This window comes from Nomascus leucogenys, chromosome 11 (genome assembly GCF_006542625.1).
Source record: "Nomascus leucogenys isolate Asia chromosome 11, Asia_NLE_v1, whole genome shotgun sequence".
Taxonomy (NCBI): domain Eukaryota; kingdom Metazoa; phylum Chordata; class Mammalia; order Primates; family Hylobatidae; genus Nomascus; species Nomascus leucogenys.
This window is the reverse complement of record NC_044391.1, coordinates 106,002,717-106,029,969: the sequence shown is the minus strand read 5'-3', so window position 1 is coordinate 106,029,969 and position 27,253 is coordinate 106,002,717. Positions and strand designations below refer to the sequence as shown.

The window sequence follows — 27,253 nt, the reverse complement described above, 5'->3', positions numbered from 1 at the left end:
AATCATTGCTGTTTAATACAGAATTGAGAATGAACAAGATCTGAAAAATATTTACTGCGTTTAGCAATTTGGATATAATTGGTGTTTTTAGTTAAGGTGTTTTATCTTCCTGATTAGAACTGACAAACTTCTAGCAAGACTGACAAAGAATAAGAGAAAACATCAGGAATGAAGCAGAGGATATCATTATAGACATTGACAACATCAAAAGGATAATAAGGGAATACTATGAAAATTCTACACACATAAATTTGACAATTTACATGAAGTGCACCAATTTCTCAAAAAACACAACTATCAAAACTCACTTAACCCGAAACAGCTCATTTGAATACCCCTATAATTATTAAGGAAATTGAATTCATAACTTAAAATCCCCCAAAATCTTCATGTTTAGATGGTTTCACTAGAGAATTGTACCAAACATTTAAAAAGTATGAAAACAAATCCTATATAATCCCTTCCACAAAACAGAAGAGAGGCGAACATTTCTCAATTCATTTTGTTAAGTTAGTATTACTCTGATACAAAAACCTGAAAAGCCATTACAAAAAAAACTACAGACCAATATTCTTCATAAAGATGCAAAAGTCCTTAACAAAATATTAGGAATGATAATTCACAATTACATAAAAGGAATTATACCTCATGACCAAGTGAGGTTTATTCCAGGATGCAAGACTGGTTCAATATTCAAAAACCAATCATTACAATATGCCATATCAATAGCCTAAAGAAAAAAAATCACATGATCATATTAATTACATAGAAAAAGCAACTGACAAAATTCAATATCCATTCATGAAAATCCTCTTAGAAAAACCGTAATAGAGGGGAACTTCCTCAACTTGATAAAAAGTAACCACAAAAAACCTACAGCTAATATTATACTTCATGATGAAAAATTGAATGTTTTTACCCTAAGACTGGGAACAAGGCAAGGATGTCTGCTCTACCTCTCTTCAATACAATGCTGAAGTTTTAGCCCATGCAATAGGCAAGAAAAGGAAAAAATAGCACACAGATTGGGAAGGAAAAACTAAAACTGTCTCTGTTGGCAGATTACATGATTGTCCACACAGATAATACCCCAAGGAATCTACAAAAAGCATTCTAGAATTAATAAATGAGTTCTACAAGATTGCAGAATATAAGATAAACATTCCATATGCCATTACTGAACATATGAATACCAAAATTAGAAATTCAATACCATTTAAAACTACTAAGAAAAAAAGAAATATTTGGCGTAAATCTAAAAAACCATGTATAGTACCTGTATACTAAAAATTACAAAAAAAGTGAAATAAATGGAAAAACTAGGAGACTCAGCATAGTAAAAATATCAGTTCTCCTCAAACTGGTGTGTTTAATGTAATTTATATCAAAATTCCCACAAGATTTTTTGTAGAGATAGACATTATTCTAAAATTTATATGGAGAGGCAAAGAAATTGGAATAGTTGAAACAATTTTCATAAAGGAGGAGGAATCGGTCTACCCAATTTCAAGACTTACACAGCTACAGTTATCAAGACTATGTGGTACTGGCAGTGGGATAGGCACACGGATCAATGGAACAAAATAGAGAACCTAGAATTAGATTCACCATATAAGCCCAGTTGATTTTTGACAAAGCTGGTAAAGCAACTGAGCGCAGGAAAGAAGGAAAGTATTGCCTTTTCAACAAATAATGCTGGAGCAATTAGGTATCTATACACACACACAAAGGAACTTTGACCTCAGTCTCATACCTTATGTAAAAATTAACTCAAAATAGATCACACCTTTAAGTTACACACAAAACTGTAAAACTTCCAGAAAAAAACATAGGAGAAAATCTTCAGGATCTTAGGCTAGGCAAAGAGTTCTGAGACTTGATTTCAAAAGCACAATCTATACAAGGAAAAGCTGATAAACTGGACTTCATCACAATTAAAACATTTGGTTTACAAAAGATCCTGTTAAGAAGGATGAAAAGAAAGCTACAAACTGGGAGAACCAAGTCCAATAAAGGACTAGTGCCTTGAATATATTAAAACCCTAAAAATTCAACAGTATAATGAGAAACAATCCAGTTAGAAGAGAGGCAAAACCCACGCAGAAACATTTCACAAAAGAAGATATACATGTGGCAAATAAACACATGAAAAGATGTTTAACATCATTAGTCATTAGGGAAATGCAAATTAAAGCCACAATGAGATACCATTATGCACCTACCAGAATAGCTAAAATAAAACAGTGACTTCACCAAATGCTGGATGTAGACTAGAAACTGGATCACTTACACACTGCTGGGGGAATGCGAAATGGTACTGGCATTCTGGAAAACTATTTGGCAGTTTCTTTTAAAATTAAACATTCAACTATCATATGATCCAACAATTGTAAACCTGGACATTTCTCCTAGAGAAAAGAAGACATGTTCACACAGAAACCTATACAGAAATGTTTGGAGTCACTTTATTTTTAACAGCCCCAAACTGGAAACAACCCAGATATTCTTCAGCCGGTAAAATTGTTAACTAAACTGTGGCTCATCCATACTATGGAATACTACCCAGCAATAAAATGCAACCAACTATTGATACGTGCAACAACCTGGGTGAATCACTAAGGAATTATTATGCTGAGTTTAAAGAGTCAGTCCCAAAAGGTTACACACTCTATGATTCCATTTATATAGCATTATTGAAATTATAATTATAATTTATAGAGATGAGGAAGACTACTGGGTATCAGAGGTTAAGGAGGAGGTGGGAGCAGGAGAGAAGTGGGTGTGGCTATAAAAGGGTAAAATGAGGGATCCATGTGGTGATGAAAATGTTCTGTATCTTTACCTTATCAGTATCAATATCCTGGTTATGCGACTGTACCACAGTTTCGTGAGATGTTCTCTTATTGGGGAAAACTGGTTTAAGGGTATGGGATCTCTTTGCATTATTTCTTGCAACTGAATATGAATCTATAAATATCACAAAATTACTAATTAAAAAAAAACCAAATACACATAATTTTTATGCCTGCCACTAACTGTTCCTAACTCAATTAAGGCAAAACCATCCAAATTAACAATTTCAATCTGGCTTCTTAAAGAAACCAGGTCTTTATCAATTTAGAACATTTAAAATCATAAGTAAAACAGTATTAGTTAAAGCCAAATCTATTTCCATATTTTAAGCTTTCCTTCCCAGAATCAGATTACAGAGAGACAAACTATATTGTCCAGTGGATAATCCCTGATGGCAATCTCTTAGAGGCCTGAAAACGAGCTAAGTGGGATCAGTAGCTCTCCATCTCCCCACTGGCAAGGGCTACACAAAGACTCAACTTCCTGCAGAATCCTCACAGAGTTGCCTTGCTCCACAGAGCTGGGCAGCTGGCATGTCCAGGACTAGTAAACAACCACCTTGAGTAGCTGGTGCCCAAGCTCAGATAATATCCCTCTAAACTCACTTGGAAGGCTCCTCTCATGAGAGCCCTGAAAGAAAGCAGAATGGGAAAGAACTAGTCCTTCTCTTGCAGCAAAGAACTCAGTTCATACAGCCAGACCTGGTCTACATATGCCTCTCTACCAGATGCTGAGAGATTAAGGGCTTTCGAGACAGACATTGTGAGCAATACCTGCTTTAAGAATATTAAGAATATTCTACTCAGTCTCAAAAGCTTGCAGGATGCAAGAAATCACTGAATTTGGGGTCTCCAAAATTTAAAAAAAGAAAACGAGTAACTATTTCTCTAATCTCTTCTTCAATGTATGGCCTATAATGGGCCAAAAAAGACTGCTTCTCTTGTCAGATATTCATGCATATTTGAGATGTATTAAAGAAGGCAATGTGGAAACATAAATAAAAAACTGAGCTGACAGATAACCTAAATTTAAGCCTGTCAATGGTTTGAGTGACTGAATAGATCATATTATTGCATTGTGACTATCTTACCATCTGTGAAGTGAAGATATAATCTCTGGTTTTCCCTATTTCATGGGATGATTTGAAAAGAAATAACAGATGCAGATTCCTTTGCTTTTTGGAGGGATGGCACTAATTCTCTTAATTTATATTCTAAAAGACTATCAGATAAGGAAAACTTCACTGTGTGAAAATGATTCAAAATTATATATACATATATATGTATACACACATACACCAAAACAGATAAACATATCTATCTACACACAGATATACACACACAGATAAATCTCCACAGGCTATCAGAGCTAGGCAGCTGGTATTCCCAGGATTGGTAAACAAACATCCCAAACAGCAATATAGATTAGATTATCTCTCTGCATGTATATATGTATTTTTCTTTTCTTCTTTCAGGTATGGTGATAAAATAATCTAGGAAAGATCTGACTCCTGAGAACCAGCACTTTAATCAAGCCTCAGGGATAGGAAAATGTGCTAGACATCAACACTCTTTTCCTTTCCTCAAACCTTCTCAGAGGAAGTACGGGTCAGACAAGGAAAGCTCCTACTGCCTCGCCCTGTGTTTGGCTTGTAGTCACTGTCCACTCTTTGACATTACCTCTTAATGCAAAAATATATGCCTACAGCTGCTATAAAAATAGCCTTGAATTATCTGACCCTCATAGAAATGTGAAATGAAGCTGGAAGCAGAGCTTAGTAATGATTAACATAAGACTTCATTAAGATCTTTTAGGTCGGGCGCAGTGGCTCACACCTGTAATCCCGGCACTTTGGGAGGCTGAGGCGGGTGGATCACGAGGTCAGGAGTTCGAGACCAGCCTGGCCAACATGGCGAAACCCCATCTCTACTAAAAGTACAAAAATTAGCTGGGTGTGGTGGCGGGCGCCTGTAATCCCAGCTACTCAGGAGGCTGAGGCAGGAAAATAGCTTGAACCCGGGAGGCAGAGGTTGCAGTGAGCCGAGATCATGCCACTGCACTCCAATCTGGGGGACAAGAGTGAAACTCCATCTCAAAAAAAAAAGGATCTTTTAAAATTATATTATTTTTCAAATCCTTTCAAAGCTTGATTCACATTACAGCATTAAAATGCCTCATATTTATATTTCTACGTTGTTTCAAAAACAAAAACGCATATATTAAGTAAGTGTAGCAAAATAAAATAACCCAAAATACTGTTTCCACAGTTAACTGACTAGCATTAGTTTCTTAGTTTGAAAACACTGCTAGCAACTCAAATCAGTCAATTGTTCAGGTATATTTACCATGGTTATGCTAAAATTCATTTGTATTTTCTTTTTCATACATTTCAATATCTTCCCCAAACTCATAAATTACTTAGTCTTCTGTGTTTCAAAATAAGTTACATAACAACACATCGGTCTGAGATTATCAAAGAATAAAGTGTGGGATGAAACACAGTATAGTACAGGGTCAAGGCTCCTGAGCCAGGCAGCCTGGGTGTGTATCTATGGTGGTTCTATTTACTGGTTCGATGATATTGGGCAAGTTACTCAACCTCTTTTTGTGTCTATTTCCTCTGGAAAATGGAGGTAAGTAATAACTACTCCTCAAGTATGTCATAAGGACTAAATAAGATAGCCATCAGGCATATAGCACACCACATGAGCCATCATTACGACATATGTGTTGCAAATACTAAGTTCTACATTTGGTTCTTAGTTCAAACCTCTTAGAGTTAAATTGAAAGCATACTTTCAAGGCAAGCTCTACGACATAAGTTCATATATTTTTAGAAATTCTCTCAACAACTGTTTATCAAGGACACTGAACCAGATGCTGGGCATATGGCAATGACAAAAAACAGACATGTTCCTAAACTTACACAGGTCCCTAAACATATATAGGCTAGCTGCAGAAAACTGACATTGAATGAGTGACTTCAGTGCATAGTATTTTAGAAAGAAATGGATCTGAGTTAATCTGGGGGACAATTACACTGAGACCTGAAAATAAACAGAGCTAGTTGAGCTACAAAGAAATGAGAAAGGATTTTTTATGCAGAGAGAACACTGTGGACAAAGGCTCTAGGTTAAGAGAGAACAGGGGCGTTAAGACACTGACAAGAACTCTAATATAACAGGAATACAGAGAATTAGGGGCAGTTAGGCAAGGGTAGACCATGCAGAGCCTTAGAAAATGTTAGGGAATTTAGTCTCTACCTCAGAAACAATAGGAAGTCCTTAAAATATTTTAAAATTAGGAAAGCATCACATCTAGATTTGATATACATTTCTCTTCGGCTGCTGTGTAGAAAACGAAATGAAGTACAGTAAGAACGTGTACAAGGAGATCGATTTGGAGAATTCTATAATATTCCAAGAAGGAGATGATAGGCACTTGGACTAGGATAGTGGCAGAATTAACAGCATGGTGGAAACAGATGACAGAAATTGTCAGGAGGCAGAATAGCCAGGAACAAGTAAAAGACAAGAATCACCCAATTTGTGTTAGGAGCATGGCGGATCCACTCACTAACACAGGAATCCTCAGAAAAGGCTTTGTGAGGAAACAGGTATTGAGTCTGAGGTACCTACAAAACATCCAAGCAGAAATGTAAATGGGTAACTTACTCTATAGATCTCAGAATTCAGAAGAGCAATCTAGGTTGTTAACACTGGTTAGATAGTCATGTGCCTATATCACCTAGGGAAGAATGTAAAGCAGTGATTCGTAAACTTTAATGTGCTTAAGGGACATCTTGAGAGCTGACTACAAATCCTGGTCACCAATCCCAGAGAGTCTCATTCAGTAGGCCTGGGAAATAAGAAAAAGTATTTTTAACAAATATCTTCAAATGATTTTGAAGTAAATGGTACACAGACATCTTGACAAACATTGATATAAAAATAGAAGAGAAGGGTATTGTGAAGAATCCTAACATTTCTTGGTTAAGTAAAGAAAAGGAAGAAGAATAAACAAAGAAAATCAATAAGCAGTCAGAGAGGTAGGGAAAAAACTGGAATGCATGGTATCAGGGAAGCCAAAAAGGGACAGACTGTTTCAAGAAGTCTTCATGTGCTGAATGCTGCTGAGGACCAGTAAGATGAGAAATAAAAGGGTCCACAGAATTTATAGACATGGAATAGGTTAAGAGATGAGAAGGAGACAACTCCTTTTTTTAAGGAGTTGTCTCCATTAAGGAAATGGAGACAACTCCTTTTTTTTTTTTTTTTTTTTTTTTGAGACAGGGTCTTGCTCTGTCACTCAGGTTGGAGTGCAGTGCCGTGATCTTGGCTCACTGCAACCTCGACCTCCCAGGCTCAAGCGAACCTCCCACCTCAGCCTCCAGAGTAGCTGGGACTATAGCTGTGCACCACCTCTCCCAGCTAATTTTTTTTTTTTTTTTTGGTAGAGACAAGGTTTTAACTATGTTGCCAAGGCTGTCTCGAACTCCTGAGCTCAAGTGATCCATCCACCTCATCCTCCCAAAGTGCTGAGATTGTAGGCGTGAGCCATCATCCCTGGCCAGAGACAACTCTTGTAAGATGTCTGGCTCTATAAAGAATGGGTGAACAAGAAAGCATAGGATAATAGAGATGGCGTGGGGCAAAAAAAGAATCTGTTTGCTGCTTGACTTAGTTTTAGGGTGGGAAACACTTGAACATATATGAACGCATATGAGGAAAGCCAGAAGAAAAGGCAAGTCTCAAGATGTATGAGACAGAAAACACTATAATTCCTTTTTATCCTACCATAATAGTTATGATACAAATAAATTATAATTATAGGTTGAAATCTTTTCTTAGATAAATAAAAGCCACCTGTCCAAAATGTGAGAAGATCCAAAAGTTATTTTCTAAAACTAAGACAGGAGAAATATTGATTGATCTTTGGAGAAAAGCGAAAATAGTGAATAGCCTTACATATTCTGACACTAAGGAAAAGGTGAGGCTCCTCACCAAGGGTAAAGATTAAAATTGAGGCAGCAGGCAGGAGGTGCCACCTGCTGGTAAAACACAAATTCTCAGTATTTTGACTGTGACAGAAATCAGTCTTAGTAGCAATTTCAACTAACCAGATTAGAGGTTACTTATGTCTCCAATAATAGCTTCTTGAGACTGATACAGAATCTGAGACCTTCCCACTGGGCAAAAAAAAAAAAAAAAAAAAAAAAAAAGTGTTTTAAAAACACTTCTATCAGTTGGTCATCCTGCCTTTATTTGAATACATTCCATAATAAGAGATGCATAAATCCAAGAGCTGTTACATCATAAGTAGGTCATTTTAAACTGAAATACATCTTCTCCTAATTTCTACCCACTATATACTAGGCCTTCCCTCTGAAGCAATACAGCTATTGTATTGCGACAGCCTTCTACCATCTCTAGGCAGGGATGTCTCCACTTACTTTCTCCTCAGATCAAACAACCCAGTATATTTTTTTAACTGTTGTTTTTAAAACCTTCCACCATCTCAGCTGTGGGATGTGGTTGAGTTTATCAACAGCCTACAAAATGCCTTAGCAGTTTTATTTCAAACAGGCAGCCCAGTAGTACCAGTACTTTCCTGTATCTGGGTCTTAACACACAATTGGCTCATACTAAGTTTATGGTCAACTAAAACCCTGTCCACCCAGATCTTCCCAATCCAGTACTCACATAATTTGATTATTTGAATCTAATGAATCTAAATCTTGATGTTAATCTTCATTAAATTTCAACTCATGATGATTTTGATTGCACTTTCTTGTCAAGATCACTTTGAACCTTGATTCTTGGCGCTACCTAGATTTGACAGACCAGTCACTAAATCTTCACCCAAATCAATGATAAAAACTTGGGTATGAAAGAGTCCTAAGATGTAATTAATACTAAGCCACCAAAGAATATTTTTGGGTAGAAATATTTATCTAGCTGCAAATCTATTTACTAATCTATTCCAGCCATGAAGATAATGGAAAAATTAGGCAAATGCTTTAATGAAATAAATTATGTTATGTCACAGGCATTCCAGGAATATACTATCTTTATATTTCTTTCAAAAAGTGATTATATGAGTTTAACATGGTTGTTTTGAGGTGAATTCAAGGAAAACATTCACAAATCACACGGGTGATGTCAGCAGATAGTCTCCAAAGTCCACTCTACTTAAAAAAAAAAAAAAACACTTGAAAAGTCAACCTATATAATTATTTTATGATCAAATATGATTAAACAAAACAACAGATTTCTGGCTGACAGTGCATGCATTTCACCCATCCTAATGCACTGAAGGTCACGTTTTCCAGAAAAACTGTCCTCCTGAATGGAATAAATTGTATCTCCCTGTATATACTCCACACTTAATCAAGAATGCCTTATTTGAAAATTGATGCAAAGTTACTTGCAAATTATTCATGTTGGCCCATATTGTTTCAACAGTATCGTAGGTTATAATTCTACTGGGTCTTGAGAATTGAACAATCATAATGATATTACATATTACATATGGTAGGCTTCAGTTTTTTAATACACTTATCTGGACTTTTCCACTTTAAAACCATTCTCTGTGGTCATGAAAATTGAGTCAAAATGAGGTGCATTGTTCTATGGTACAGTGTGGCAGTCTGGATGTAAACCCTGAAGCCCACTGCTTGAATGCAAATCCTAGCTCTCTCATTTATTAGCTTTGTGACCTGGAACAAATCATTTAACCTTTCTGTGCCTTGGCATCATTTACAAATGTGAATAGTAACAGTAGCCACCTTACAGAGTTATGATAAGAATTAAATGAGTTAATAAATATGTATAAAGGGTCTGTAACAGTGCCTGCCACACAGTTAAGTATTAAACAGTTTAGATGCTTGCTGTAATTCTCATTCTTGGTCATTTATTAACATCACCCCTTCTCACTCATCTTCTCCCTGTGCTTGCTCTTAAAATAACAGTATAATACAATGATTAGTTAAGAACTGGGCTTTGAAGTCAGAAAGACCTGGATATGAGTCCCATCTCCACCATTCACTGCAATATTACCTTGGAACTGAACTTCACTCATCTAAGCCTGTTTCCTCATCTATAAAATGGGGATTAAAAATGACACCTACTGCCTGGGGTTGTTTTGAGAATAAAAATGCATGTCACACACTTTACATAGTATCTGGCACATTGTATGTGCTCAGTAAATCTTTGTTAAAAATCCCGATTTTGTACTCCACAGCATTCTGGTAGGCACAGTCTGGACCATATCATTCTCCTTTCTGACAGTCTTACAAGTTCATGATACTTCTGGTATGTATCTTTAGTTATATGCCTTTCTCCATATTTATAGATGTTCTGTGATTTGCAGATAGAAACTTCTTTCAACATTACTTTCTCCTTGAATGGTTGAAATTTTGGAATTTCCTGTTCCTTGTGAACCCATTCTTTTTTTGGAGCCTATAGCCATGTGATTGTGCCCATATTTTTTTCTGAGATATTTGCTTTCTAAAATACAGGACTCATGCTATGTATATTCTTCATCATTATTATGATTGTTAAAATAAAGTGACAATTTTTCTCTCAAGGGTCTATCTCTTCTACTTCCCCAATCATTAGTGAAAATTAAGTCCAGAGAAATAGTCCCCTCCATTGTTTCCTTTACCTCCTATGAGACTAACCACTGAAAAATCAAAAATTTTATCAGATACTCTTATCAACAGAATGAGACTTTGAACAGGTAGCTAGATGGTTACAGAGCACACTACTACTAACATTTATTTCTCTGTACGTTCTGCAGTCAGCATCAGAAACCACCGTCTACAGGAATGCATCGGAAACCACCATCTACAGTTCCTGTATCTGAGATTCTTTACTATTTCTCCATCAGAACGTCACCTTTGTTCCTTTCATCTTTTAGAAAGAAGCTCTCTACCACGTTTTCCCCCAACGCGGTGGTTTCTGTATTCTCCACACACACATACACACTCATTCCATTCACCCCTCCTAGCTTTTTCTACTAGATGATTTTTTTCAACAAAGTATACCTTCCAAAGGCCAGAGTTCCTACAACCTCTTGGTGATAGGTATATTCTTGTTACAAATATTAAGTTTTCGATCTATACTGCATTGGTATACACAAGTATTTATATATTGTTTCCAAACAGTTTTGTTCCCAAATGCTTTCTTTCTACCATATGTCTTCTTCCTAAGTTATTTATTTTTATAACTTTAGGCTTATTTCTCCTTCTCTACTGATAAATTTAATAAGCATCCAGCCAAACACAGTAACATCAGTTACTCTACCAGAAGCCCACTAGCATGGCATTGAACAGCACAGTTCAGGAAACCAAATGCTTCTCTGATACAAGCCAACTCTTAACTGCCATATCTATTCTTGTCTTCCAATATTACAAGCATCAAATAGAACATGAAAAGATAGGACCTGTGCCTGCTCTTTAGAACTTCAAAATCCCTAGATTTCTTCTAAATATTTCCATTAATGTAAACCAAAAAAACCCATTATTTTGACTAGACTACAAACTTTAAGATAGTAAAGATCATGTAAATTTTACTATTGCCCAGTGCCAAGTACATATCAGACCACAGGATGCACACTTTAGCCAAATCCTGCCCAAAGCCTGTTTCTGTATTGTTCACAGCTAAGAATGGACTTTACAATTTTAAGGGGTTGCTTAAAAAATCAAAAAACAAAAAAAGGAAGAAAAAGATGACAGAGACCACTGTAGCCTGCAAAGCCTAAACTCTGCTGTCCGAGTCTTTTTAGAAAAAGTCTGCTGACCCCTGTATTGGACACTCAAATATTTGTTAAAAGAGGAGGTAGGCAAAGGGAAGGGAGCAGTAGGAATGGGGGACAGAGATGTGCAACAAATATAACTGGAGAGCACTGCAGAAAGTAAAACCTGCATAATAAATACATACACGTCTCTACATTGTTCTTTGGCTTTCATTTTCATTAAGTTCCAAGATAAACTAAAGGTCTTTCATTAGCATATTTTATAGATCATATTATATATATATTTGTGATTGATCTATTATTCTTAAGTCATAAGTGCTCTTAGGAGAACTAAATTTAAACCTTGGCAGTACTAAATAACCTAGTTAACATAAATATTAGACCAGCAAGATGTCAGCCACTATAAGGTATCAGTTTACAGGAAAGTATCTTCACACGTATATCCTTTCCTTCCACACAGCACTAAGCAGCTAAGTGCTAAGTAACACTCCACAATGTTTTACTCATTTATACCCATTACTTAAAAATATAATCACTTAGAATGTTCTACAAGCCCTGAAATAAAGTTTTGAATACTAAAAAATGTTTAACCAAAAATGAAAGTCACATTCTCAAGTAACATAAAAGAGGAGTATTAGACCTATCCAGAGCATCGTCTACTGGAAGCACATGCAAACGTGTACCTGAAAATGCTGCTCCATCACTTGGATTTTTCCTTGGTCTGGGCACTTTTTCAGAGCTCGATCTGCATAATGGAATAGGATTTCTACCATCTGTAAGGAAAATAGCCTGGCATAAACATTAAAATACATCTGTAAAGTTTTTCAATATGTATGTGGCTCTCCTAAATAATACAGAATTGGAATTTATTATATTAAAATTTAATTGAAAATTTTAGTGGCTTTATTTACCAACTTTTAAAAACTCTAGCCTCATTTCTTCCAGTCTCAGGGCTAGTACTAATTTGCTAATCTTTCTTAAGAAATGCCTCCATGTTCTAGACCTCGGTGGCATCTATACTGCTCAGGAAATGAAACATTCAAGTTCTTCAGTAATCCTCTGCTGTAGGTGTTTCCCTAAAGAGCACAGATGAGCAAATCATTCGAGGTCTAAGGAGTAACCAATTTCTATCCAGGTTTTCTATAAATGTTTATACTAATTTGGAATATAATTTTTACCAATGCATTTACACAACAAAAGGGAGGGAATCCTATAGTCAATTAATTCAGCCCAGTCTAGAGTAGGAACAGAAGGTCAATATTAAATATTAGCATCAATTATATTGATGCTAATTAAAAACATTAAAATATTAACCCTCTCTGCTAGTTCTGGGCAACACAAACATTTGCACATACACTAGTTCTCATAATTACTAGTAAGTTTATAAAAACTAACAAATGTCAATTTTCTGTGGGCTATTACTTGGTTCAGAAATAATCCAGATTCCCAGGTTTTCTTCCTCCTCCTTCCTGCTGTCTTTTGGCTATGCACTTTATTATCTTCATAAAAGAGTGAGCGAGGGAAAAAAGAAAACGTGATTAAGAAGGAATTTTAAAAGTATTCAAGATGACACAGGCAATTATAACCTGACTTTTTTTTAGATACAGGTCTCACTCTGTTGCCCAGGCTGGAGTGCAGTGCCGCAATCATCGCTCACTATAGCCTCAAACTCCTAGGCTCAAGTGATCCTCTGACCTCGCCTCCCAAGTAGCTAGGACTACAAGTGCACACCACCATACCTAGCTAATCTTTCTATTTTTTGTAGAGACGGGGTCTTGCTATGTTGCCCATGCTAGTCTTGAACCGCTGACCCCAAGTGTGTGTCTGTGTTTGTGTTTTTTTAATATGCTCTCTTCTAGATTGTAGCCATTTACCTACTCGTGCCCAAAGATACTGGCAAATGCCAAAAGCAAATCTGCACTGTATTCTAGTAAAGACCCTCTTAAAATACTCACCCGGTCTGCAACAATAGCCTTTCGCTTACTGGCATCCCCTGATAATCCTGCAGAGAAGGAAAATCCAACAAAAAAAACAAAAGTTAGTCCACATCTTTAGGAGTGAAACTATGTCTGGTTTTGTATTTATAAGATGTGAAACAACAGGTATAATTGTAACAATTCTTAGCTATCAAAATGTTGGATAATATGCCATAATAGGAACACCTCAAATCTACTGGACCGGATATTGTATCAATGTACTTCTCTCTCATTCTAATAGTAATTTCCTTACGAAATAATTTTAAAAGCGACATTTTAATTTCTATACCCTCTATTTGTCACATTAACCTTCTTAACTGAAAGTCTATAAGGTTTAATAGCATCCTGTTTATAAACACTTTAGTACTATCCATTCCCTCTACTCCAGGAGAACCACGTCTACTACACTGGAATTCTGTCTACTCACCCACTACTGCTTTTGCTTTTCCTTCATGGAAAGACCACGCAAGAGCCAAGGCTTCTGTAAGACAATCTTGTTTCAGGAGATGATCCACTCTCTAAATGGAAAAATGTGAGAAACCAGACCCCTTTGTTCGACCAGTCACCAGTCAGAATTCCTATTCCACCTAAAATCTTTCCAGAAGTTATTATTTTAATAATTATGTGAATATCTTGTTTCAAAGAAAATCAATATCATCAAGCAAGATAGTATGACTGTATAGGCTAGTATAGACAGCCACAGGTCCTAAATATGAAAAGCGGAAATAGCTGGAATGTCATTGTAGGAGAAATGTCTAGTTGCTTATCACAACATTCATTTCCTCCTCCTTGGTAGTAACAAACCCCAAGCTTATTTGAGACAGCAATATACCAGCTGAAGGATATTTCTAAGACTTCCTTGTAGCCACTGGGAACAATGTGACTGAGCTCTGGCTAATGATAAGTGGAAGTGTTATCTGGTATTTCTGGGATGTCATCTTAAGAGGCAGGAGACAGCCTTTATTTTTCTCTTTCTTCCTTTCTAAAATGTGGTAACAGCTGGAGCTCTAGCAACCATACGGAATTATAAAATGGTCCTGAGACCAGAATTCAAAGACAAACATGGTGGAACAGGACAGCACGCTTAAGCTTATGGAATTCCTACAAGAGCTGTGGACCACCTAGCTCCAGGTTGCTTTTACATGACAGAGAAATCTTATTTAAGCCACTATTATTTTGAATTTTCTAATATATGTAGACAAACCTAATTCTAACTTATACTGTCAGTTCTAGCAAATCAAGTACCTAACAGCTATAATTGTTTTCATGTACACTTCTGAAATTAAGAAGCTTACCAAATAATCTTCTTCTGAAAAGTTAAAACAGAAATGTCAAGAAGCTACCAATTCAGTAACTCTGACATGTGAAATTACTTGGAACTCACCTCTCTCCAGCTCCTCAGCATCATCACATAAACAGACTGGAAAGTAAAGCGATGGAAATTAAAATGATCACCCTTAACAGACTTCTTTGGGAGATACACTTGTCCTAGTCCCACAGCTCATTTGATATCTCTTTAAGTAAAACATTTCACACTACAGTTAGAAGTGTATCTTTCATACTACAGTTAGAAGTGTATCTTTCATACTACAGTTAGAAGTATATCTTTCATACTACAGTTAGAAGTGTATCTTTCATACTACAGTTAGAAGTGTCTCTTTCATACTACAGTTAGAAGTGTATCTTTCATACTACAGTTAGAAGTGTATCTTTCATACTACAGTTAGAAGTGTATCTTTCATACTACAGTTGGAAGTGTATCTTTCATACTACAGTTAAAAGTATATCTTAGAATTTACTAATGGGTCTTCAAGAACGCTTTTCTTTTTTTTGAGACAGAGTCTCGCTCTGTCGCCCAGGCTGGAGTGCAGCAGTGGGATCTTAGCTCACTGCAACCTCCGCCTCCGGGGTTCAAATGATTCACTTTCCTCAGCTTCTCGAGTAGCTGAGATTACATGCGCCTGCCACCACAACTGGCTAATGACAGGGTTTTGCCATGTTGGCCAGGCTGGTCTTGAACTCTTAGCCTCATGTGATCTGCCCACCGAGGCCTTCCAAAGTGCTGGGATTACAGGTGTGAGGCAACGCATCTGGCCTAGAACCCACATTAAAGAGTAAGTCAAATATTTAAAGATCTACAGTCCAAGAAGGAGTTAATTCCACAAGGAAGCAAGGAAAGCCCAAGCTCATTTCCCTCTACTGACTTGGCAATATTTTGGTTAAATTTTAATAATGAAGAAATGTTTCTCCATATTTTTTAAAAAGCACAGGAACAAATTGAGATAAATTGAGATACAAAAAGTTCCTATTCCAACAATTCTATTCTAAGTCAAATACCTCAATACATTTTAATCAGCATCCTAAGCTGATCTAAGCTAACAGCCATCATCTTAATTACATGACAAATATCCATGATTAGGTAGCTGCCTAGTCATAAAAACATAAACGTGAAGGAAGCTTACAAAAGCACATCTCTGAATCAAGAAAATAAGCATCCTATTAGCCAGCACCTAAACAAAAGTAAAGAATATGTCTAAAAGTGGAGGAAAAAAATAATTAACTAAAAATCATGACTACCTAACCACAAAGCGTTTAGGATAACTGCTGATCAATATTCACTTTGCAATATACTGCCCGCTTTACCAGCAATCTCCTTCAGCCTCAACTACCCTGATACATACAAATACCAACTCACAGAGTAAAAGAGCTTACTTTTGTCCCCAAATAAAAGATCTGACCACCATAGCTACTGATGGATTGATAACAAGCCTTCTCTCCAACCAAAGCCTGGAAAACAAACATACATACAAAAAAGGTAAAAAAATTCCTTTGTATTTAATATATTTTTAACATTTCATCACTATTAATGACTTATTAGTTACACTTTTTTTTAGTGATCATAGTTTACAATGTGTAACTTATCTCAGTCTACATTTAAATATTTGACGTATACTGTAAGAACCCTGCAAGGATGTACTTTTATCTCCTACATCCTGGCACTATGTACTATTTTTGTTATATATATTGCTTCTATAGATCATAAACTTCACAACACATTATTTTTGTTTTAAACAGTCAATTGCTTTTGTTAAACAACAGTATTGAGATACAACATACACCATACAATTCACTCGTTAGGCACAGAATTCACTGATTTTTTAGTAAATTTACAGTTGTTCAGCCATTATCAAAATCCATTTTGAGAACATTATCATCACTCTGCAAAGATCCTTGTACCCATCTGTAGTCACTCCCATTCCCACCTCCAAACCCAGGCAACCACTAATGTACATCTGTCTCTATAAATTACATTTGCCTTTTCTGAGCATTTTATATGAATAGAATTAAACAAAATGTGTTCCTATTGCATGTCTTCTTTTACTTAGTATTTTTAAGGTTCATCCATGTTGTAGCCAAGTATCAGTTGTCATACTTTTTACTGTGGAACAGTATTCTATTAAATGGCTATGCCACATTTTGTACATCCCTTTACCAGTTAGAGAATATGTAGATTGTTTTCACTCTTTGGTTATTAAGAATAATACTGCTATGTGTGTTCATATACAAGTTTTTACATAAACATGTGTTTTCAACTCTTTTGGAAACACACCTAGGAGTGGAACTTCTAGGTCAGATTGGTAATTCAATGTTTAACGTTTTTTGTTTTTTTTTTAAGATGGAGTCTCACTCTGTCCCTGAGGCTGAAGTCCAGTGGCACAATCTCGGCTCACTGCAACCTCTGCCTCCTGGGTTCAAGCGATTCTCCTGCCTCCACCTCCCGAGTAGCTGGGATTACAGGTGCCTACTACCAAGTCTAGCTAATTTTTGTATGTTTAGTAGAGACAGAGTTTCACTACGTTGGCCAGGCTGGTCTCGAACTCCTGACCTCAGGTGATCCTCCTGCCTCGGCCTCCCAAAGTGCTGGGATTACAGGCAAGAGCTACCATGCCCGGCCTCAATGTTTAACTTTTTAATAAAGTGCCAAACTATCATCCACAGCATTTGCACCATTTTGGTTTCCCACCATCAATGTATGAGGCTTCCAGTATCGCCACATCCTTGCCAACACTTGTTATTCTTTTTTCTTTTTATGATTGCCTTCCCAGTGGGTGTGAAGCAGTATCTCATTATGATTTTGATTTGTATTTCCCTAATACCTAATGATGTTGAGCAGCTCTTCAAGTGCTCACTGTCCACTTCTAAATCTTTACAGATCACTGCTGACTGTCTGATGAGAAACGTGTTCTCATAATTATTGCTCCTCTGCATTTAATGTGTCTTTTTTTCCTACTGGTTGCTTTAAAATTTTTCTCCTTATCATTAATTTTGATCAATTCGTATACAGTTTATTTTAGTTGTGCTTGGGTTCACTGAGCTTCTTAAATGTGTGTGTCTACAGTTTTAGAAAAGTTTTGACCATTATTTTTTCTGATTTCTTCTCTCCTTTCCTTTAGAGATTTTAACTACACATACATAAGGCTATCTGATGTGGTCTCACAGTTCACTAATACTATTTCTTAAAATTATTTTTCTGTGTTTCATTTTGTATAATTTCTATTGTTGTATCTTCAAATTCATGAATCGTTTTTTCTGTATTGCCTAATCTGCCATTAATCCCATTTAGCGCATTTTTTCATCTATAAGCATTATAGTTTTCATCTCTAGAAGTCTGATGTGCATCTTTTCAAATATCTTCCATGTCTCTACTTAATTTTTTTAACTAAAGAGTATAGTCATAATAACTACTATGTCTTTGTCTGCTAATTCTAACATTTATGTCAGGTGTGATTTAGTTTTTATTTTTCTCCTCATTATAGATTGTTTTTCTTCTTTGCATACCTAGTAATCTCCAACTGGATGGGAGACATTGTGAATTTTGCCTTGTTGGTTTCTGGATCTTTCTGTATTCCTATTAATATTCTTGTGTTTTGTTCTAGGAAATAAGTGATTTGGAAACAGTTTGATCCTTCCTGGTCTTACTTTTAAGATGCGTTAGCTGGGACCAGTGTGCCATTTATTCTAGTCCTAATGAGGCAAGATACCTCTGAGTACTCTACCCAATGCCCTGTGAATTATGAAGCTTTCCATGCTAGCTGGTGTAACAAGCACTGTTTACAGCCCTGTGTGAGCACTAGATATGGTTCCCTCTAAACCTTTCAAATGGCTCTTTCCTGGTCCTTGGGCAGCTTCCTTCTATGCATTTGCTGATTGGGAGTCTGAGGAACACTCAAGAGGGGCTCTTTCACAGTGCTCTTTTCTCCAGTACTCTCTCTTGCAAACTCAACTCAATTTTGTCTTCCTGCAATCTCGGCTCTGTCTTCTCAAATCATGGAGTCTTCCAGGCTCCAACTGGGTTCCTCCACAGCCCAAATGCTCTCTCAAGGCTGGAAGCTAGGACAACCACAGAGTTCACAGCATTTGTTCCTCATTTGGTGACAGATTGCTGTCCGTCATTACAGATGTCCAGTGTCTTAAGAACTGCTGTTTACTTTTCTTCTTCTTCTTTCTTCCCCCTTCCCCTCCCCCTCCCTTCTCCTTCTCCTTCCTCTTCTTGGGTTATTTCAAGCAAGAGGGTAAATCTAATTCCCCACAACTCTCTCAGCTAAAAGTACAAGTTCAAAGTCCACTGGTATTTTTAATACCATTCAAACACAAGAAAATAAAGTATGGAACAGTAATTATTATTATCACTTAGTGAATTATATTGCACTGTCATTTCTTATTCTGACTTTTCTTGGTTTTTAAAGTGGGAGGCTGGAAGACCCTTTCATATATATTTTATGCTCTAAAGTTATAATATGAGGGAGATTTGAGAAAGCCTACACATCATGCTGTAGTCATTCTTTAAATATGACCATCATTACTATTTTTTTCAAAAAATTATCCAAGGAAGTCTCACAATGGTCTAAATTTCCTACTTAAAGATTTGTGGTTTAGGAACATGAGATCACAATTCAAGGTAATTGAACTATAAACTATCTGTGGAAATTGCTTAAGGCCATTATGTAGTTGCTTAATGATACAATAAAATTAATGCTAAGGCCATAACTTTGTTGCGTCCTCCTTCTCTCTAGGCTCCTGCATCTCATCTATCACCTATTTCTAGAATATCTTCTTTCTCTCAAAGCCATCTTTGTTTTTTAATACCCACAGCTACCATACCTGTTCAAGCCTTTACCAATATCACCCAAATACTTTCAAAGCCTCATAGGGTACCTGTCTGTAGTTATTTATCCCTTAAATCTATCAGGCTTATTACTGCCAAATTAAGCTTTCTAAAAATATTTTGATTTTACAATTTTTCTCACAAATTTTCCATTATACTTCATTATTTTGGCATAAAAATTAAAACTCTTTGGTATTAAGTAAAATAAGTCACATTTCTGAATAGAAGGGAACAAAAATTATTGTTTTACCTTCTATTCCTAAACACTTATAAGCACATCCACACCCACTTCAACCTAGTGGCTTTTAAAGAACACCTCAAGACAGAAAAAGATAACTCCCCAGAGTTCCTATTTCTAAGACAACTACAACAAAACACCAAGTTTATCAAAGTATTTTCTAGGATACCAAGATAAGTGATTAACCTTACCAGTGCCTGACTAACATTTCCTCCAGTGGCTAGTGATTTGAAATGGCTGCTATTGTAGACCAGCTGAACTTCTGAGATCTCCACTGTCTCCAATTCCTCTTGTGTTTGCCGATCAATCACATGCAACTTCTCTACGCTGTCTAAGAGCACAACTGTGCGTGAATTTATCCACTGTAATTCAAGCACACAACAAAACAAAAGTGAGACGACACCCGCATCATCATCTGGATCAAGAAGAAAGCTTGGCTGCTCGATTAAATTACACTGAGGACTGGATCCATTTAACAATTTACATGGCAACACAATCAAAGCAAGAACTACTCAGTGACATGCCAGAGTACAGTAGGTACAATATAGTACTGACTTTTGAAAATGTTAAAATGACATTTTCATAGTGTAAAAGAAGACTAAAAGCTGTAGGTGGATTAGAGCATATCATTTTTTATAAAAAATTTTTAAAAGCAATTGGCACGAATGACTTCAGTATCATGATAAACTCTGCATTTCCAGTTTTTATGATATTGCTGAAACAAAAGAACAAAGTAAAGCCCATAAACGTATCTGGTCAAAGGACAATTGTTAGCACTGAAGCAATACATATCTTAAAATAGAAGCTATTTTAAAAATTTACTTCCTTCAAAATCTCTCTTAAAATCATGAGAGTCCTTTGTTCTATTTCTCTGTATCTCCCAAATTTTCTTTAATAAGTACTATTATAATTTTAAAAGTACTAACAATAATAACTTTAAAAATCTTCTGAAGGATGCCATTTTAACAAATTTCTTGGGTTATGTATAAAATCAGATTTCTTATTTTCAAATTTTTTTTTGGCAATCCCAATCCCTTCCCAAGAAATAAATGTTAAAATCTGCTCAATTAGAATTCAGAAGTAGCCAGAACAAAGTGCTTCCCCTGCCCTTTATGTCTCTGGTATTCATGCTGGTGTATTTGTATGTTCTATTCTATGTCATCAGATATTACTTGCATAATGTCCAATTAAAGATAACCAGTTGAAAATGCTAAAAAATATACTCTATACTGTATATTAGCTACTCTAAGGAAAGAGTTTGTTCCCCTCTCCTCCTCTAAAAAATCTCTTTCAGAAAACAGGGAGTTTGTTTCATATGCAAATCTTTTACAGAAAGCTCTTAATAAGGTGCTCTCTTAATTATTTAGAAAAACAAAGTATTTTCTAGGAAAAATCACACTATTTAGCCTTATACAACTTTAATCAGTGCTAGTTCTTAGGCACTCTCAGAGGTCACCTGGTTAAAAGAAAACGAGAGAATGGCAGAAAAAAATGAACCTCAATAAGTTTAGTAATTATTCCTGAGATTAGACCCGCAGAGTTGCAAGTGTTGACACTGTTGTAAATAAGCCTTTTAAGGGTAATTTACAAAACAATGCAGTTAATGGTCACATACACTTGTGCAGATTTTTAAAGTACTGTATCTCAAACATCTTAAACAGAAGTTATGATGATAAATTCTGAAAAACTGTATGACATGATTCAATAAGACAGTTCTGGTGACGACAACACTGATGTCTTCTAAGAGTCTGAACAAAATTATTTCATAAAATGTGTATGGAAGAAAGAATTATTTCTAAACAACTGTCTGTGAGTTAAAAATGTAATGTACAACTAAATCAATAAATCATGTAAATAAAAGATCTATTTCATCTATATCCTAAAAAATTACACGTTATCAAGTTGAGGAAAAAACCCCTTTTCAATCTTTTTATTAGAAAAATGAGGCATTGCCTTATATTTAGGGTTGCCTATATTCATGCATCTACAGAATGTTTTACTGGACACCAGACACTGATGTGATAAAATGTATTAATGATGGGAACCCAGAAATATTATAATTACACTGTTCTCAAAATTAACAAACTATTTGAAAGAGAAAAAATAAAATTTGATACAAAAAGAAATCTCTCTCTTTTTAAACCAAGAAGTCGGCTGGGCGCGGTGGCTCACGCCTGTAATCCCAGCACTTTGGGAGGCCGCGCAGGCAGATCATGAGGTCAGGAGATTGAGAGCATCCTGGCTAGCACGGTGAAATCCCGTCTCTACTAAAAATACAAAAAATTAGCCAGGTGTGATGTGGTGTGGGGCGGGGGGGTGCCTGTAGACCCAGCTACTCAGGAGGCTGAGGCAGGAGAATCGCTTGAACCCGGGAGGCAGAGCTTGCAGTGAGCCAAGATTGCACCACTGCACTCCAGCCTGGGCTACAGAGCAAGACTCCATCTCAAAAAAAAAAAAAAACAACCAAGAAGTCAATTGAGTTGCATGGTAGAAAGAGAACTCTGCAAAGTTTTTAGTCACAAGAAAAAAAGGGGTTGCACAAGATGCTGAACCAAAGAAGACAAATCTCAAAAATACAAAAAAATGTTTTACAGAGAAAGCAGGGCAATGATCCTCAAAAAACTCACCTAAATTCTTCTGAAGCCAAACTCCCCTTTGAGCTAAACAAGACATTAACATTACATTTCTAATCCTGCCTGTGTTCAGCAGGACATAGGCTGAAAGGCAATAATTTGTGGCACCACACCACATTCAAAGTTTATTCAATATAACCAGGACTCCCTTTGTGTGTGTGTGTGTGTGTGTGTGTGTGTGTGTGTGTGTGTGTGTGAGAGTATATATATATATATACACACACACACACACACAGATACTTTTTTTTTTTAAGAGACAGGGTCGCACTCTGTTGCCCAGGCTGGAGTGCAATGACTAGTCACAGGAGCAATCACTGAGCACTACAGCCTCGAACTCCTGGGCTTAAGCTATCCCACCTCGGCCTCCCAAGTAGCTGGGACTACAGGCACGAGCCTCGGTGCCTGGCTGTCCATATTTCATATGATCTTAAAGGTAATAATTCTTGGCAGAAATCCTGGTAGCTTTAATATATCATAGATTCAGAACAATTACATGAACTAAATGGGGATATTTAATTTGAATAATACTCACAGTAAAGTTGATGAGGTCATAGTATAGGTGAAGATGCTTTTGCTTAGTAACATGTATTGCTCCAGATTCATCTCTCTTTACCTGATGATGAAATAAAAACAACCTAAAAACCAGCTAATGTTTGAGGGATTTTTTTAGATATTTAATTATACTCCACCTAGAGTATCACATTTACCCATTATCCCATTCACTGTAGAGAAGCCAAAAACACTGATAAATGATTATGAAAATAGAAAATAAATTATTTGTTCCATTATTTATACCAAAATGCAGGGCGTATCTGGGGGTGGTCTAGTTGTCAGTATTGACAAATGCTGTGACATAGTTTTCACTCTGTTATAATTCAGAACAACCTAACTTTATCACATCAACGACTATAATTAAAGTACAAAAAGGAATGGTGACATGGTGTGAGGAAGTCAAAAGTCCATTAAAGAAAAAAAGATGCTGCAGTGATGTAAACCAGACTTTTCTGAACTATGGCATTATTATGAGAGGACTCAAAAAGTTCATGGAAAATGTATATTATGAAAAAACTATGCATGGATCTCAAAAATTGTCTGCACCAAAATAAACTCATACTGACTTGTTATAACATGTCTGAAAAGGATCTAGTTTGAGGCATTAAAAAGGGTAAGACATCAGTTTGAAAAGTGCCCCAAAGAGCAACATAAATTCTGCTAAAATTGAAGCAAGAACAAACATCAAATTTATGGTGAAGCTTCGATGGAAGAATGGTAAAATCACTGATGCTTAATAAAAGTTTATGGGAACAATGCCCCCAGAGAAATCAGCAGTTTACAAATGGGTAACTCATTTTAACAAGGAACGAGATGATGTTGAAGGTGAAGCCTGCAGCTGCAGACCATACCCATCAATTAGTGAGGAAAAATATTCATCTTATTCATGCCCTAATTGAAAGAGATCAATGATTAACAGCAGAAACAACAGCCAACGCCATAGACATTTCAACTGGTTTAGCTTGCACTATTCTGACTGAAAAATTAAAGTTGAGCAAAGTTTCTACTTGATGGCTGCTCAAACAGTTGTGTCCAGGTCAGCTGCAGACAAGAGCAAAGCTTTTAATGGGAATTTTAAACATGTGGAATCAAGATCCTGAAACATTTCTTTGAAAAACTGTAACAGGAGATAAAACATGGTTTTATCAGTGTGATCCTGAAGAAAAAGCACAAGCAAAGCAAAGGCTATGAAGAGGCAGAAGTGGTCTAGTCAAAGCAAATGCAGACCAGGCAAGAGCAAAGGTCATGGCAACAGTTTTTTGGGATGCTCAAGGCATTTTGCTTGTTGACTTTCTGGAGGGACAAAGAACAATAATATCTGCTTATTATGAGTGTGTTTTGAGAAAGTTAGCCAAAGCTTTGGCAGACAAATGCCCAGGAAAGCTTCACCAGAGAGTCCTCCCCCACAACCATGTTCCTGCTCATTGCTCTCATCATACAAGGCCAATTTTGAGAGCAATTTGATCCACCATACAGTACTGATTTGGCTCCTTGTGACTTCTGTCTCCCAACCTAGAAAAAGTCTATAAAGGGCACCCATTTTTCTTTAGTTAATAATGTGAAAAAGACTGCATTGACATGATTACATTCCCAAGACCTTCAGTTCTTTAGGGATGGACTATATGGCTGGTATCACCACTTTAAAAAGTATCTTGAACAAGATGAGGCTTATGCTGAGAAATAAGATTTATTTGTATTTTTTAATTCCATTTTTCCACAAACTTTTTGAAGTTCCCTTGTGTAACTCTAACAGCCCAAAATTTCCCAAAAGGACCTTGAGTGTCAATCTTTTATTTATATGTATATACATATACACTCTATATCCTCAGTCATCCTTATAATTTGCTTCCTCCCCTTCTGCTCCAAGGTAACAGAACACTGAAGAAATATAAAGCACAAGATACACCTGACCACCTGAAATTCATGGCATTCAATTCAACCTGGGCTTTCTTGCACACTCCCCATAGTAGTATTATAGATGTCTTTCCCTTTAAGTCACCTTCTGGTCCCATCACTTACAGTGGTGACCTCACCTGATATCTTAACAAAAATCTGAGACCACTTAATGTGGGCCCTTCATGTGGACCCCTCTTCACTTCACTAAATCACTTCTCCCTTAAGAAAGGATCCTCTGGTAAAATGAACATGGGATCTAGAGCCATATATCTAAGTTCCACTAGTATACCCGTGTGACCAAGGGCAGTCACCTACTCTTTCTCAGTTTCCTGAGAATATATGGTCCATAGATGCTAAAATATTTACTGTGTGGCCCTTTACACAAAAAGCTTGCTAACCCCTGATCTAGATTAATAATGATTGGCCTAGACTGGTAATGGAGTCATCACAGGTTCCTAAGTAATTAAAGTCATAAAGACGTGATTAAAGTGACATTTTAGGAAGATCAGTCTAGAAGTAGCAAAAAGAATACATACAGAAGGCAGGAGAAAAATTAAACTTTTTCTCTCATAATAAAGGAGGTGTAAGGTGTTTAGACCTTGGTTGCAGTGAGAGTTAAGGGATGATACTTTCAAGGAAAAACAAGCCTTCTCATCATATTGGATCTAGAGACTGAAGGACATGAATGAAACATCCCATTTCTGACTTTGCATTTTAGAATCAAGAAATATTTGAAGAGACACTGTTTAGGGAGAAAATGATTAAGGAATATTTCAATGTGTTGAGTTGAAAGTAAAGGTAGGACTCTCAAATGTTGTACTGGGGATGTTCTAATGAAACTTTATTTATAAAAACAGATGGCTGGCCAGATTTGGCCCACGGGCCACAGTTTGCCAACCCCTACTCTCAGTCCACCTCATCTATTAAATTATATTTTCCACCACAAGTTTCTCTTTGTCATTAATTCTATAAACATTTATTGAATATTTACAATATACAAGCACTGTCCTAGTGGCTGGAAATATAACAGTAAAGATGGTCTCTAGAGTTATGGAGCTTTCTGTCTAGTGGGGAAGAAAAACATTAGACAAGTAATTTAAAAAGTGCTGAATGTGGCCAAGCACAATGGCTCACACTTGTAATCCGAATATATGGGAGGCTGAGGCCAGAGGATCGCTTGAGGCTAGGAGTTCGAGAGTCAGCCTGGGCCTCAGCTGGAGACCCGCAAGACCTCGTCCCTCTTTTTTTTTTTTTAAGTGCTGAATGTTATCAAAAGATGTATGTAACTAACTTAGTTCAGAGGCCAGGGAAGGTCATGTTAATCATGAGCTCAGAGACAATGGAAGATAGCACAGAACTTTCCTGGCAGAGGCAACAGTATATGTAAAAGGCACTGAGGCCAGAGACTAGCTAGGAAGCTACGGCGGAATCCAGGCTAGACATGTACATGATTTAGACTAAGGAAACAGCAATGGGGGAGACAAAAAAGGAGAAATTCAAGAGATTTTTGAAGGTAGAGTCAATAGGACTTGGTAATAGACCACATATGAAGAGAGAAAGGTAACTGAAAAGTAACTCCTAAGTTTCTGGCTGGAGAAACTAGGTGGACAGTGGTGAATTTGCTTCACTGAGCTAGGAAACGCAAGAGATTATTAATACAAAGGCATATTCTTGCCTCTGTGACTTCAGTTCATCTCATTTCCCCCAATATGCATACCCACCCTTCCTGCAGTAGTTGCAGTATATCCTTCATAAAGCCATTAATACCCTCTCTAGTCCATACTGATCACTTTGTACTCTGAATTTATATCAGCTTGATTTTCATCACATAGTTCAATCCTTAAACCATTTTCTGTAGTAATAACAAACACACTGATTTTGCTTTTCAAACAAGATTATAAGCTGTGTGAAAGATGAAATTATGTTGTATACTTCCTTCTTTCCTTTGCTGCTTGTGCCCATCACAGTGTAGAGGACACAATAGGTGCTCAATGATACTTGCTCTCTAATACACACATATGTAGTTACACATACATTAACACATATTCACCTTCATATCTTCATACATTTACATACACCATTAATTATTTGTCAAAGAAATGAAGCTGAGAAATAAACCATGAGAGGTTATGTAGCTGAGAGTGATCATCATTTTCCCATGCTAATCATTAAAGCCTTAGAT

The 27,253-nt window shown here is 36.5% G+C and overlaps 1 protein-coding gene across 4 annotated transcripts in view; it reads right to left on the bottom strand.

Moving 5' to 3' along the window:
- VPS8 (VPS8 subunit of CORVET complex) overlaps positions 1-27,253 on the bottom strand; it is a 236,463-nt gene that overhangs the window by 165,084 nt on the left and 44,126 nt on the right. For 3 of the 4 annotated variants that reach the window (XM_030822939.1, XM_030822940.1, XM_030822941.1), the window contains 7 exons: positions 23,156-23,236; positions 20,182-20,352; positions 16,299-16,373; positions 14,971-15,006; positions 14,014-14,104; positions 13,566-13,612; positions 12,294-12,383 (listed from right to left, as the gene is read on the bottom strand). In XM_030822939.1, coding sequence (XP_030678799.1) covers positions 12,294-12,383; positions 13,566-13,612; positions 14,014-14,104; positions 14,971-15,006; positions 16,299-16,373; positions 20,182-20,352; positions 23,156-23,236 — 591 coding nt within the window. Of the gene's footprint in view, positions 1-12,293; positions 12,384-13,565; positions 13,613-14,013; positions 14,105-14,970; positions 15,007-16,298; positions 16,374-20,181; positions 20,353-23,155; positions 23,237-27,253 lie in introns of those variants that run through there. The other variant, XM_030822942.1, reaches the window with a different exon arrangement.